At 39.3% G+C, this 15,381-nt stretch overlaps 1 protein-coding gene across 2 annotated transcripts in view; it reads right to left on the bottom strand.

Moving 5' to 3' along the window:
• Positions 1-3,966: 3,966 nt before the first annotated feature.
• Positions 3,967-15,381, bottom strand: part of COLEC12 (collectin subfamily member 12) — a 71,890-nt gene continuing 60,475 nt past the window's right edge. Inside the window, exons 4-10 of one of the 2 annotated variants that reach the window (XM_083748332.1) lie at positions 14,257-14,355; positions 12,540-13,586; positions 9,830-10,300; positions 9,358-9,494; positions 8,100-8,209; positions 5,405-5,550; positions 3,967-4,500 (exon numbers count right to left, since the gene is read on the bottom strand). In XM_083748332.1, coding sequence (XP_083604458.1) covers positions 4,481-4,500; positions 5,405-5,550; positions 8,100-8,209; positions 9,358-9,494; positions 9,830-10,300; positions 12,540-13,586; positions 14,257-14,355 — 2,030 coding nt within the window. In that variant the 3' untranslated portion in view covers positions 3,967-4,480. The remainder of the gene's footprint in view (positions 4,501-5,404; positions 5,551-8,099; positions 8,210-9,357; positions 9,495-9,829; positions 10,301-12,539; positions 13,587-14,256; positions 14,356-15,381) is intronic. The other variant, XR_014566628.1, reaches the window with a different exon arrangement.

Raw genomic sequence — 15,381 nt, forward strand, 5'->3', positions numbered from 1 at the left:
CTTCTGTTGCTTTAAACCACCACCCACTGCCTTCACTTTTGCTCCCTTATCCTGCCCTAACTTCATGCAAATCCAAGATTGTGATGTACCACAAATCCTTCAATGGGGAGAACTTCACAATGACATTCTTACATTTTTATTACATAAAGAGAAATGGAAGATTTTTTTATGGCAAATGAAGGGATTCAGTTTTTAAAAAGCCTCGTCTTCCAAGTAATTTGACACTCTAATTAATTGTGAAATGACTGACAGATTTTTGTAGTTCTTTAAGTAATTTCCTAATGGTTTCTAGCAAGAGTTACAAAAACACACATTCTTTAGCATAAGGCATTTGCAGCCTTATTAATACTGAATTCCAACTGGTTCATAAACAAAACAAAACAGTCTTCAGTAACTTTACTATGGAATTTCTGCATTTCATTGTGTATTTTAGGCTGATTGCATACTTTGACCTTGCTCTCGATGAGTATAAACTTTTAAGTTTTTCAACTTTGTTAATGTGATCACATCAGTGAAATCATCCAAAATACTGTAATGTATTTAGTTCATACAGACACAAGGTGACCCAAAACACACAGAGCCAAATGCAATTAGGAGAACCTGGAGAGACTGATAGCTCTTTGGGGACAGAGAAAGCATAAAGTTGTTTCTCCAAAATAATTTGTCTGTACCCTACTCTACAGTAAGGCCAAGGTATTGTAATCATTACATGGAGATGTTTGCAATTATCCCTGGAAGGCTTCCATCATACTTCTAGGGATACTATAATAACATGTTGTTATTGTAAGAAAAACACTGGGACCTAATTTGAATAGTAGAGTGCTTGGTATCTGGTGGGTGGGGCTTGTGTTTTGCTCCAGAATCAGTCCCTTCCTTCAGTGTGTGTTCAGTTATGAATGTCAGTTGAGAAGGATCAACTGCCTCTTCTCATTTCTTGCCTCAGACCTGCCCCATGATGTTGTTTTAGTTTCTCTCATTATGTTATCTTGTTAGAGTTATTATTAAAGCTTGAAACAAAATAAAAAAATCCTTCCAGTAGCACCTTAGTATGTTATTGGTATGAGCTTTCGTGTCCATGCTCATACCAATAACAAACTTAGTTGGTCTCTAAGGTGCTACTGGAAGGAATTTTATTTTGTTTCGACTACGGCAGACCAACACGGCTACCTACCTGTTATTAAAGCTTGTTTACATTTACGTGAGCCACTTATTTTTCTCAAAGAAAAAGAAACTGCTGAAGAATGGTGGAAAATCCTAAACTTGGATGAGTGAGGGGATATTCCCAGTTTGCCAGGAGAATTTATTTTGTTAATCATCCCACCTCCACAATTCTCTCTCTCTCTCTCTCTCTCTCTCTCTCACACACACACACACACGTGATGCTGGTTGCAGCTTGCTGAAAAATTTACTGATGTGCACTTGAAAGAGGAAGAACATGTTTGTGATTACTAAAGTGGTGTTCCAAAGTGCTCCAAATTTACCTGTTTTCTCAGCAAATGGCAGCCATATTCAATCAGTAACTCCATGATAGCTCCAAGTCCTACTGCCTATGTGCTCACCTGGATTGACACCATGCATCAGTCAGTTATGCCATCTCCACTGGATTTGAGTGACTGGGATATCATATAAAAAGGTGGTGCTTGTGTGACACGGTCATTCACACAACAAAAAGTGGGGCAATGAAACTGGAGGCTAGAACTGACTGACAGTACTGCAAATCCCCATGTACTGAGAGGTTTGGGGAATTGGCTCTCATGTGAATAATTAGTGTGTTGAAAAGGGTGGAGTTGGCCTTTATAAAGTATGGCAGAGGCCAAAGGGCTTCTGTATGTACCTACCTTGCATTCTGTATTATGGCTTCAGTATGTAGCTACCTTGCATTCATTTGACATTTCCCATGGTACCACAAATCTGCTAAAATCGTACATTGAGCACATGATCACTTCAGCATGTGCTCAACTCATGCAGCGTCAGCTCAACTCATATGGCCCTGTGTGAATTGTCTGCAGATTTATCAGCTGCATCATACAGAACTGGTCAGATCTGTGTGGGAACAGATGGCACCAATCTCTAGGAAACAGTAACTGCAGGCTTGACTGAAGGAACAATTCCTCAGAGAAAGGGCCTCTTGCAAGCTGTTCTGAACTTCCTTCTACTCTTAAATATATTCCTTGAAATATTTTTAAAAACTAATAGTGTAAATATTTTGTGAGCCCTGTGACTTGTCATGATTAATCAGGCACAGCAAAGACATGGCAGAACACTGGTCAGGCAGGAGACTGAAAGGTAGGTATGGTGCAGTAAGTGATTTTTAGAATGGCTAGTCTTGTCTGCTTTGCCATGAATATTGAATTGTTTGTGTAAAGAAGCCAAAGCATTCTGGTATTCTGGTTTCACAGTTACACATTGTTTTTCATTGTTTATCTTGGTTGGCATGATTACAGAGTGCAGAATGTAATAGCTTCCCAAATGAATGGAAAAAGGACCATGACAAGGAATGGTTGGAGACTTATTCTGGCTAGAGACTCTTTCTGGAACGAGCCATGTCTTCTGTCCTCCTCCTTTGTCTAGATATGATGTCAAACTTGTGGTCTGCATTTGCTTCTGCACATGATCAGTTTGCTTGCTGCATGACTAAAGGAATCCCCTTTAGGTGCTGTGAACTTTCAACAGAAGTAATCACAAGCCATTCCTAGCAAATCTAAACACACACAAACAGTTGGATGGTGCTATCCATGCATAAACCTCACATAACTCTCATGAAGGTCAAAATGTGCGACATGTCATTTATTTTGAGCACAAAATTTACTTGAAGCAAAATTCATTCCTGAACATTATGCTTGCACAGAAAGTCTTAATGCCAGTATTTGTGCCAGCTGAGGACCAAACTAGAAGCAGATGCATGTAAGTTCTCTTCAGTGTCTTTAAAAGACAACAGCACTCAAACCCTTTTTGGAATGGTTGTCAAGTAGCAGAGGAGCAGCACTGGGAAAGGAGGCACTTAATCTATCCCGTAAGACGCCATTCTTCCCTGCCGAGAAAAGAGGTGCAGCTTGGAGGAATTGATTGGAGCGGAAACATGGCTAAAAAGGAAAGGGTACTGTTGTTCCATTGCCCATTAGCTCCTCTCAAATATTTTGGGGGTAAGCCAACCAACCAACCAACCAACCGAAAAGACATTGAGGACAAGTTTCACACATTGAACTACATGAACTGTCTAGTTTGGCTTTACGTTTCCATTTGTCTGTATTACAGTTGAGTTCTTGGCAACACAAACCTTCTAGATAGGAAGGAGATACCAGGAATGTAGGAATCTGCCTTAAAACAGTTGAGACTATTTGTCCATCTGGCCCAGTATAAGTAGTTGTCCAAGGTCTTTAGCAGAGGTCATCCCCATCACTATCTACTGATCCTTTGACTTGGAAATACTAGAGACTAAGCCTGAGGCCTTCTGCATGCAAAGAATCTGCTCCGCTACTGAGTTCTGGCCTCTGCACTCATTGGTGACACCACTTCTTTGAAGACAGCATTGTAGCAGTTGTTAGGCTCCCATCTGTACATGGTTTACTCTTGCAGTCATTCCATCACATGAAATGGAACCAAATCAGAAAAATGGTATTAGACAACTGCATCATATCTATCTTTGGGATCACAACTTGCTCTATGCTTAGCCAATGCGGTGGCATCCAGATGTTTTGCAGCACTGCTATGCCCCCAAACATGCGAAAGGCACCAGATTGGTGATGACTGCTAAAATACGGCAAATGCCACCTACAGTCAACTTCAAAAGTTATTAAACTAGGGTAATTTATCTGGCATATATATTTATCTATAAAACAAAACTGTGTTTTAAACTGATGAGACTTATACCTGACAATCATTTCTAGTGAATTATAAGTAGTATCACTGCTATTTTCTTTGGCTTCTGTGTACTATAATTATATAAAAAGGCAGTTAAAAAGACCATTGTAGTAAGCAAATATTTTGTACAAAAATACAAAAATTTTAAAAGTATATTCTATATTACTGATCAGAATTGGCCTATATATATTTATATATAAAATTTATATATATTTATAAATGTATATTTATATAATTTGCCAGTATTTGGGATTTTAGCAAGTGGCGATTGTGTTTACACAGTAGGTTTGTATCTTTTTTTCCTCCTGTGGAAAAGTCATGATTTGTAGTCATCTTGGCATAGTCCATTGTTTTATAAATCTTCAGCATCTGTATGTTTTGTGGTTGAAGAGGATCTATAGCTGGTTTAGTCCAATTGTATTTCCAATTGACGCGTTTGTGCAACGTTGTAAAGCCCCTGAAAAATTAGAAGATAAGGCGGACGAATTGTGCTGATGAATTTTTTTCATCAATGTTCTCAGTGCTCCCCCTTTTGGTTGGGTGATGGTTCTGTCCCAGAGGATACTTCATCATTCAGGAAATCTCACTCATTTGTGTCTCTTATAAGGTTCACAGCCTATTACAATCCCAGAGCTTCAGCTAAAGCAGGAAAGGAAAAAATAATGCATTAAAGTGCTATAAACATAATATCTGTTTTTTTAAAAAAGCAATAGGCTAAGAACAGAATTCATCACCTAAGAAGAGGTTAATGGCATGCAAATTTGATCAAATTCTGCCCAAAAGTTACCAAAAAATTAACATTTGTTTCTTCTACAAAGCAAACATGTAAAGATGCCCAACACAAAAACAAAACACAAAACCTGGAAAAAAATGCAATTCATTGGATTTTATCCATTCAGGAGAGGCTATTATGTCTGAAAATTTCATCTAATTCTTTCCAAAAGTTACAACTATTTTTAAATTTTTCAATAATAGTGAATGGGAAATACAATTCAGTTTACTGTACTGGGATTTGGACTGAACTGAACAGCCTTCAAAGCACTTTATACTGAATCTGTGCCTTCTGGTATTGAAACTGAATCTTGTGGACGGTATATACCCCAGGTTGTTGTGGCTAAAGCTATACTTGTATTTCTGAATCCTGAACATGCAACAAGGTGTCCTTATGTGGTAACTTGGAAAGAGAAATCTATTGTATAGATTTTGCTTCGTGAAGAGGTGGGTATATTTTTGGGCACGAACTGTGCAAAATACATGGAGCTCATATTTCCAAAGTGTGGGAGGGGGACTAGAGGGGCTGTACAGTCTCTGGATTCCTGCCAGCACCTTAAAACCTCAATGGCTTGAGCAATAGAAACTGAACTAGAAATAAGCTTTGATCTGTACATGACTGGGTTGAACTGCAATCCTCTTCTAAGGCTTCCAACCAACTAGTCATATGCATAGAGGACTGGGTCCCCTCTTTTTCCAACTGTTTAAACTTGGCTTGGGGTTTGGCCCTTGTAGCAAATGAGAATTGATCCTGGTCAAGGTTCTAGCATACCTTTGTCCATCTCCTGCTCACAAATAAAACTGTTAACATCTTCACAGTGAAAGTCGTTCCAAAGCCCAGCATGGATTAACCCAGCACAATCTTCCCCAGGTCCATGGCCATGCTTCCAGTTATCGGGTTGTCCAGCGCTCCAGTTTCTTTCAACAAAACAGAAAATAGATCATTCCACAAAACAAATAGCAAACCATCATGTGATACTGGGACAGATGAGAATAATAAAGACAAAAACAAAATAACGACAGTCTGTTCTGAGCAGAAAACATACTCCTTATAACAAACAATGCATGACTCTTCCTGGAAATGGAAAACATCTGGGCTGCAGAGAAGAGAATCAATTCAACAAGCTGCCGAAGCTCAGAGACCTAAAATTAGTCCAATGAACTTTGTTCTGATTTGGGGATGGACAAGGATGCAGAAGAAGGGGGTGGAGTAGTCATGGGGCAGCATTTAGCTGCTTCCTCTGCAGCTGCAGATAAGCTACTGTGACATAAGGATGTCTTCCTGCTGGATTTGCATATGCATCCCCAAATCAAAGCAAACTGGTAGTTTCTTGTTATCCAATACACAGAAAGAAGCAGAAAATAAGAATTTTGAAATACCATAAACCCAAGGCATATTCACAGTTAACCAGCCAACACTTTGACAAAGACGGCTTTTCTCCCTATGTTTCTCCAACCCTCTGTTGCACCTTTGGAAGAAAAATATACTGTTTGCGTAGCAAAATACATTGCAGATTGGAAATGAACAAAAAATCCTAACAAGTCCTTTAGCCTTTACAGAGTAAGTTAGTATTCTGCTGAAAATTTTACATGATGGGCCCCAAATCACTTGATTTATTAAATGGAATGTGCTGCCAATCTCAGGATTTTAAAGGATCATCTGTGTTGAAGAAACAGCTTATTAAGTGCAGGGCTGTGGTTGCTGGCTGAAGTGGATGGCACAGCACCCAAAGCTAAATAATATAAGGATTCAAGAACATGCTTGTCCAGCTCATGGAGTCTGAGTGACATTTTGGGAAGGCACCAAGTTTTCTAGAAAAAAACAATTACAGGCTAAGAACAGAATTCATCACCTGTTGGGTGACTGTTGGTGTTTAGATCACAAAGGAACATGCAAAATACAACATAAGATAAACATTGGAAAAAGTTCAGAGGTGCTGCATAAAGTCACATGTGTCTATGCCTTCTGTGTTTGAAAGAGAGAGAAATAAAATGGAAATTTGGATTCAGATAAAATCAGACCCTCCCAGATTTCAGATGATAAACAGCAAGTGTACTTCCCTAAATTGCACTCTATACTAAAAATGAAGAGAGTTTCAATCTGTGGCTTAATACAAAGTAGGAGCAGCTCTGCCTCTGGCTTTCTGCCTGTGAACCTGCAAGTTTGGTACAGTTTCAAACCTCTCATATTTAAATTTCTTTCATATTTTGTTTTTATGTGACTTGGGCTGTATTATCATGTCCACTTCCTTACCTCCCATGCAATATGCAAGCAAACTCCCACTATACAGCCCTATATACTTTATCCCCACATACTATGGCAGATTCTCAGAAATGTGAGCCCTTTGTATTAGAATCAAGCACAGCATATTTATAATTTATAAACTAAAATATGCTTTCCTCTGCCCTTCTATCCATATATGGCACACCTCAAGCATAGCTCACTGATTTATAGATGTTAATATTCTATTGAAGGATAATTTAACTGCTTCTAAAGGCAGTTTAGCTTGTATTATTTGACTGTTTTTGCTTCTTTTTTGAAAATTCAATAAAAAGCCTGCTAACCTGACGGGGTTAAAGAGAAGTAGAAGGATACTATGTTCTAATATTTATATACACATAGGATTCATAGAAAGATACGAAGGGCTCAGGATGTGTTGAGAGAGACATAATGTGAATTTAGAGGTATCACCTTTGTTGACTTCACATAGCCATTTGCTCTCAAAGATTCAATACTAAATCTTCAAAGATCTAGAACACTGAGAATTCAAAGATTTAACTTCATGTTGAGTAATGCTTGTTTTAGGAAGGTGATTTCAGTTACGTAACTGGGGGTTTCATCAAGATACGATAGCACTAGCCAATTTTGTGTTACATCCTTAACAAAGTGCCAAATGTTAGACAGATTGTGACTGAAGGAGACAGGCATTAATTCACTTGGTGGGAACAACAGATTTCAGTTTCTGTGATCCAACATTGGCCCTAAATGAAACATTGAACACCCTGATTACAGTTTAAAAGGAGCTTGCTCAGTTTGATCTTCTAGTAAGTTTCAATGAAAATAAGAGAGAATATTTTCCTGTAACATGATGGTCTCTCTTTATGGGCAGTTGTAATACAAATTATTAAAAAATGAAGGATGAGTCCAAGAAAAAAAAATCTGTGATTACTCTATCCCCAGTTTGCAATAAAATTCCATAACAAACGTGGCTTATTATGGTTCTATGATTCTTTTACTCAATGATCCATCTTCTTTTTTGGCAAGAAAATAAAACCTTGTGAATACAACAGAGAGAAAGCCTGAGTATAGAAGAGCAAAACATAACAACATTTCATGGCAAAGCATTTCTTCAGAGGGTTGCAGCAATCTTTCCCATCTGCAGCATCCTGTCTGCATGGTGACAAAAAACCCAATAGCAAGAACAGTAGCAAAAGCAAAGAACAATTCATATCCTTCCTACACGTACATATATTCTGGTAAGGTTCCATCCAGCCATCGCCATTCATCTTCTTTCACTGAGTCCGTGAGGCCAATCCAGAAGCTGCCTTTTGCAACAACCTGTTTTTTTAGCCATTGCTGTGTACAGAAGAAAGTACTGGTTGCGTTATTCCATATCTCAAAACATGTAAAGTCTTTGGGCATAAAAGTCCCCCGAGTCCCTTTTATTCTAAGTTGACTACTTGTGGTTTTGAGTTCCATTGCTTATAACCTATTAATTATCAAAGTATGGTTATCATAAGTATTAATTAAACAGTGACCACTTTTGCTTCAGACAATTGCCTATTAGCAAGCACCCTTATAGAGTCGAGCTACATGTCTTGCGATATCCATGGGTGATTCCCACCTCTCCTCTGTTTCTTTTTAGTGAACTATAGCCATGAGGAAGAGGTCTGCCAGTTGGTAAAAAGCAGTAGGAGGGAAAGGGTAGGGTATGTTCAACACATTTTCTTGGTGCTGTTTTTCCAATCAACATCAACCTCCACACCCTCAGTCAAGCTAGAGGGGTCACCAACTTTTTTGTGCCCATGGGCACATTTGCAAACTGGATGAACTATTGTGAGCACCATGCACACACTGCAACCATGCTCGCATGCAGGCACACACATGTGAATACCCACTCTCCCCTTCACCAGCAGTTAGGCTGGATAAAAAGCCTTCAATTAGCTACAAAAGAATTATCTTTTCAAGCCTAATTTCAAAGGTGGGAGGTTTTGGGGGAGCAGCACTGTGTGGGCACCAGAGAGGATCTTTGGGTGCATATCACACAGGTGTCACACTGACAACTGTCTAGAAAGCAAAAGGTATTATTTTCCCCTCTGGGGCCAATAATGCAATGGATAGGGCAGAATTTTGACTGGGGAAAATAGTATGATGGGAAAGAGTGATACTTCCTCACTCACTGATGCTGCTTTGAACAAATGGCAACGTCTAATCAATTCACTAAAAGAAAAATTCAGGAGATGAAGCACAGCTCCATGTAGCTTGGCCCTAAAAACAAACATTGTCGACACTTTTAAAGGAAGTTACTAGTACTCTTTATCAGCAACAGCCATGAAATTCCCTGGGTCGCTCTTTTGTGCAAATAGGCCCTTACTGAGTTTGGAGTTGGGACTGTTGGAAAACTGAAACTATGTAATAACCCCTGCTGTCCCCCACCAATATTTTGATATCCATGTTGCTGATGTTCCACCTCTAGTTGTCAGAGTATCAGATGTGGTTTATACCTGCTCCTCTTTACTGTTTATAAAAACCAAATGTGATGATTTTTCTTCACAGAAAGCCTTTGCGTCTTCAAAAATGGCTCTTTCCGATGAAAAGTAGTAACAATTGCCCGAAAAATTCTTCCAGTAAACAGGACAACCTGAAACATGGAACACTTTTGTTCAGCCAGTGAAAATTGGGCCCCCATAAATACCTGAATTGATGTGATCAGTTCCTAAATGTCTGGACACCACTGTATTGTAGTACAGTGACATTCCACAATTTAGGATCCAATCAATTTGACAAACAATACCGACTCCAGAATATAATTTGAATGGCATTTCCATTCATAGAGCTGCAGTCATATCTTTCTAACAATCCGGCTTTTAAATCTATTTTCTGACAAGTATAAAGGGCAAATCAGATACAATTTGACTATAAGTCACTTTGAGACACAGACAGACTGGTAGAGACGTATGTGAGCAAAGAGCTTACCATTAGCCTCGCTTTGTAGTGCCACCGGTATTCCTGGACCTGGTGGGCCAGGAGGTCCAGGTTGGCCCTGCAGTCCACGCATTCCAGGTGCTCCAGGCAGACCAGGCAACCCACGTGGACCAGGTATTCCTGGCTCCCCAACAATTCCTTGTAGACCTTGAGGTCCAGGGGGGCCCTGTGGGCCAGGGGGGCCATCTTTGCCAGGTGGTCCAGGTAGTCCTGGTTCTCCACTAGGTCCTGGCAGACCAGTCTTCCCTGTTGAACCTCTCTGGCCTTTGGATCCAGGTGAACCTCTGGAACCTTTCCCACCTTTTTCACCCGGTGGTCCGGCTGGTCCAATTGGTCCCTTTTCACCTTGAGGTCCTGGTGGTCCTGGTTCACCTTTTTCTCCTTTTTGTCCTTTGGGCCCAGTAAGGCCGGTAGGACCTTGGGGCCCTCGGTCCCCCTTGGGACCTCTCGGGCCTGGAGGTCCTGAAATAATTTGAACATGAGGGGAAAGTTAATATGGCAGTGCAATATATTAAAATTAATTTACAGTAAAAACGCTGGATTGCTGTATCACAGTACCAAGGACTGTGTATATGTATGTGGGCAAAGAGACTGGAACAGGTTTAGGAGCATAAGAAAAGCCCTGCTGGTAAGACCAAAGGCCTGTCTAGTCTAGGGTCCTGTTCTCACAGCGGCCTGGGACATGATTCCCAGGAACTGGTATTCAGAGACAGCTTGCCTCTGATACTGGAGGTAGCATATAGCCATCATGACTAGGAGCCATTAAATAGTCACATCCTCAATGGATTTGTCCAATCCCCCTTTGAAGCCATCTAAGTTGGCTTCCTTCGAGTACATCATGTAGCAATGAATTATCTAATTCTATGCCGTGTGAAGATGTACTTCCTTTTGTCAGTCCTGATGATCCCCAGTTCCATTACTAAAGAAGGAGGATAAAACTTGGTTAGCTTTGGGCCATATTTTTTGTGTTTAAGGTCTGCCTATGGTATAATAGCACACATACTGCATGTCAGGAGGTATGCCTGTGTTAACAAATGGATACATAGTCGATACCTATCAAATTCTTGATAATCAGAACAAATGAAAAACCAGCAAAAAACTTATTTTAGTGGCTATTTCAGAATGTTCTGAACACAGCATTAACTAACTATCTGTTACTGTTTTGCTAAAACTGAATTGTTTGGGGACAGTGCAACTAATATTTTTCATTCATTTCCACCTAAGTAGGAATTGGTATTTCAGGGCTGAAACACTCCTTTACCTACTAGATTATGTATTAAAAATTAATTCCTATAGAGAAAAGCCACTGATTTGATTGAGATGGTACAAAATTTCAATTACAGGCAAATGCAAGAGGATAGGTAAATGTTGGGAATATTAAGCTGCAAATTAAGTTAGGAAGGTCAAGATCAACTGGTCAACATTAATTGATGAAAATACTTATTTCGTCTTACATTTATTTCTGTGAGTGGAAACTAATCCACAATTTTATATTAAATTTTGAAATACTTTAAACTGTGGGCTTCCACATAATTGTGCTTCAAAATCCACCACAATAGCATATATATACTATATCTCATCTAGTGCCACATACCAATAGGTGCCTTTAATTCCTGCATTTAAAGTAGTTCTACATTATCAAAGTATTAACTTTTTCCCCAATGTCCTTTATGCATGTTTCGGCAGTCAGTAATGCCCAACTTTCCCTTCTGCTGCTTTTCATCGACTTTTTATTTGACTTTGTTCAGAAAACGTGCATTTAGCATTAATCACCCCCTGCCCCCAAGTACAGACATCCCATATCATTTGGGATTTTGTTTGTGTTTCTTGGTATTTCTTGGCATTGCACACCTTCCAACTTTTTGAAATCCTACAGTAGAACTTGAAGAGCATTTAATTGAGTAATTATCTTTAACTAACCACTTAGAGGAGAGGGCATAACATTTACTATTTCATTCCCTAACACAGAAATATACTGAGTTAAAAATCACCTCAAAAATAAAAATGCTTTGAATCCCCAGTGATTAAAGTTTTACGGCCTATCTCACAGATTTGACCTCTCTTTGACACTTTATGTCAAATTTAACAGATTGGGCATAAAATATACAGCCATTTTCATGCATATGTAGCACTATTTCCCTTTCGGCTACTCAGACCAACAGCAAACTTGCAGAGAACACAGGCAGACATGCAGAAAGCAGAAACTGTCTTTTATAAGAAGGCATTTATGCACTCTATGAAACAGACACCATGTATTCATTCTGTAGCCAAGTTAATCAAGGTGGTGGTTCATAGTCAAAAGGCAAGTACAATTTAGAACATCGTAGGCTATCAAACAAGCACATGCAGCCATACTACAGAATATTTAGGTGCAGAACCATTGGCCAAGTTAGTGTTAAGGAAAAGTAAGGACCCTTCAGTAGTTCAGTCCCAGAAATTCAGATAGCACCAGATTGGAAAGTTCAAGATGTAGTACCACAAAGAACAAGTGCTTCCTAAGCAATGCACAGAGGGGCACAGAAATATTGTGGTTTCTGGCACAACAGTAATTGTACAGCCTTGGCTGAGTGAGCCGTACTACCCACTTGCACTAGCACCCATGGCCATGATTTATGATGATATTAACATTGCAGGGAAAAACAAACATTACTAGTCAGTATCCTGGCACTATGTACAGTGGATTATCTGAGACATTTCTCACCTTGTAGTATTGTGAAATTCTTAATGAGCTGGCCATGTTTAGAATCTACCAACTTCATTTCTTCCATTACTACAGATAAATTGGATACTTCAATATCTAATCTTGTCCTCATCACATCCTGTTGCATCCTGAGAGCAGTTGCATCCAGGCGAATATTAGCTAATGTGTTGTTCATAAAAGTCAGCTCGTCTGTATGTTTACTAAGAGTATCTGTGCATGTTGTCCGGACATCGTTGAGGTTGCTAGTTAGTGTCCGCAAGTGATGAGCCGTGTAGCTAATATTACTAATGATGTTGACAATATCTTTCTCAAAGTTTTGAAATCGGTCTTCTTGCTGGCTAAACTTGGCAGATGTTCCATTTTCATATTCTTTATGGCGTTCTTGGAGCTCCTTCAAACTTTGTTCATTGGCTTGTGCAATAGTGGTGATGTTCTCCATCTGTCCACTGAATGAGCTAAGCTGACTGCTCATATCCTCAAGTGTATCATTATTAGCTTTGGCCAAAGCTGAGTTATTGGCTGCTAATGTCTGCAAATTCTGCACTTTCTCTTTGAGCCAGTCTGTGTCCTTCCGTGCTTGGAGGGCAACCTGCTGAAGGTTTTGAAAGTCGCTTTTGATCCTTTGGATAGCTTGACTTGTATCATCCACAGATCTCTGCAAAGCACTAATAAGATCTCTTTGCTGAACTTGGGTCTGATTGAGATTGTTCAGATTCATGATGACTATGTTATGTGAGTGCATTTGACTTTGCAAACTTGTCTGAATGTTACTCGTGTCTTTCTGAAGGTCGTTGATGTAGCCATTGTAAGCTTGGAGAGTTTTGTTGACACTTAAAATCATGAAAGAGTTGCTATCCAAAACACCTTTCATTTGGCTCTGCCGCTCATCTAACATGTTCCCAGACTCCTGCAACTTCTCCAGTGTATCTTTGTTCTTTGCTGTTTTCTCTGAAATCTCATGAAGCTGTTGGCGGAGGGCCAGAATGTCAGCCTTGAAGCTTGAAAGCTCTGTGTTGGTGCTCACAGCTTTCTCTGCAGCTTGGTAATCTAAAAAAAAAAAGGAGAGCAAAAATATAATAATTCAGGGGTGATTTATTATTTAGCAGAGGAACTTTGCTTTAATAGAGTTTGCTTCTTTGTTAATTCAACGGATGAAACAAACCAAAAATATTTTGGCATATGGCTGATTTTTAACTCTAGAAGAACAGAATAATGGCTCCTTTTCCGTTAAGACAACATAACCTGATAGTTCCTTTTTCTTTAACATTAAACGCAATGGTGCACTTAAGTGCCACTGGTGCCATAAGAGGTCCTAATTTTCACTAGAGTACATATGAATGAACCTCATGGAGAATGGCATTGCCTGCAGAACGGCATTGCAAAATTGTTAGAAGTGCAAACTTTGAAGGATGGCTAGCTTTCAGTTTGTGAATTCTTTTGGAAAATGCAAACTGCGTAAGGTTCATCTTTAAATGTGAACTGAATTTGATTTCTCCTCCATCCCTATGCATGGGACAAGCTGGATTTCTTCAAGAGATTAGGCACAAAATATTTCATTCCTTCTGGGAATAGTTCCAACAATATAGGTTTCTCCATTGAAAAACCAACACCACTGCTCCTGAAAAGGGTTTAAGTACTAATTAACTGACAAGGAAATCTGATCAGTCAATAAACTAAACAATAATTAACATACTGCTTTTGTTTGCATATGAATTACCCAATTTTTTCAGGTCACCCTCCACTGTTGTGAGTTTCTCAGCATATCTTTTATGTGAATTTTCCATCCCTCCAGTAACATTGTCCATTTTTTCTACAACTGGAACAATAAAAACAGTATCTTAGCAATAATTCAAAAGGACAACACCATTAAACAGAGTTGGCACTAATTAGAGATCTTGACTTCCCCCATTTCAATTCTAGAGTCTTGGCACCACCATAGGAAGCCTTGTCTCTGTTGCCAAATATCCTGAAATGGCACCAAGAAAAAACAAGTGTTTAAAAGTTTTTATCCACCCCAAACATTTGATATTGTGTGGGGTTAAAAAAACCCCACACTTAAATATTGCTGACAATTTCATTCTCTCAGTGGCCCAGCCAATTGCTACCAGAAGTTTCATGATCACAAAATTCCTTAGGACAAAGTATCTCCAGGAATTACATTACAATATATTTGTTTGGGAATGAAGGCTCCATCCTCATGAAGGTTGATAAAGAGGAATTTACCTGGATGGAGTTAATTATTATTATTATTATTATTATTATTATTATTATTTATTTATATCCCTCCCTCCCCAGCCGAAGCTGGGCTCAGGGCAGCTAACAACAATCAAAATAATCCAGCATTCTAAAAACATTCATTATAAAATTAATTAAAATCAAATTGATGGCAACCATTAAGCAAAATTCTGTGCAGATTGCCAGAGGAGGGAGTCAGGCTGCGCCCTGACCAAAGGCCTGGTGGAACAGCTCTGTCTTGCAGGCCCTGCGGAAAGATGTCAGGTCCTGCAGGGCCCTAGTCTCTAGAGTTCCCAATGGAACTCCTCCCATACAAAGAATTTTGTTCTCTCCCAAAGTTTACATTCCTTTTCCAAAGCACACTTACATGAAAGTCAGTTCTCTGGTAATCAACATAGTCTAAGGCTGGAAATTCTGTATTTGGTAGGATTTCAAGGACTGTTTGTGTGCAGCTCACCATACATGTGAAATAACATGTGGCCTGGGACATATACATATAATCCTAATTTCTGTGATCCTTATCCAGATGGTAGACATTCCCTAATAGCCTGCTATATGTACAGATGGTACACATTCCCTAATAGCCTGCTATATGTACAGAATTTCT

Source organism: Podarcis gaigeae (assembly GCF_964106915.1).
Source record: "Podarcis gaigeae genome assembly, chromosome: 7".
Lineage (NCBI taxonomy): Eukaryota > Metazoa > Chordata > Lepidosauria > Squamata > Lacertidae > Podarcis > Podarcis gaigeae.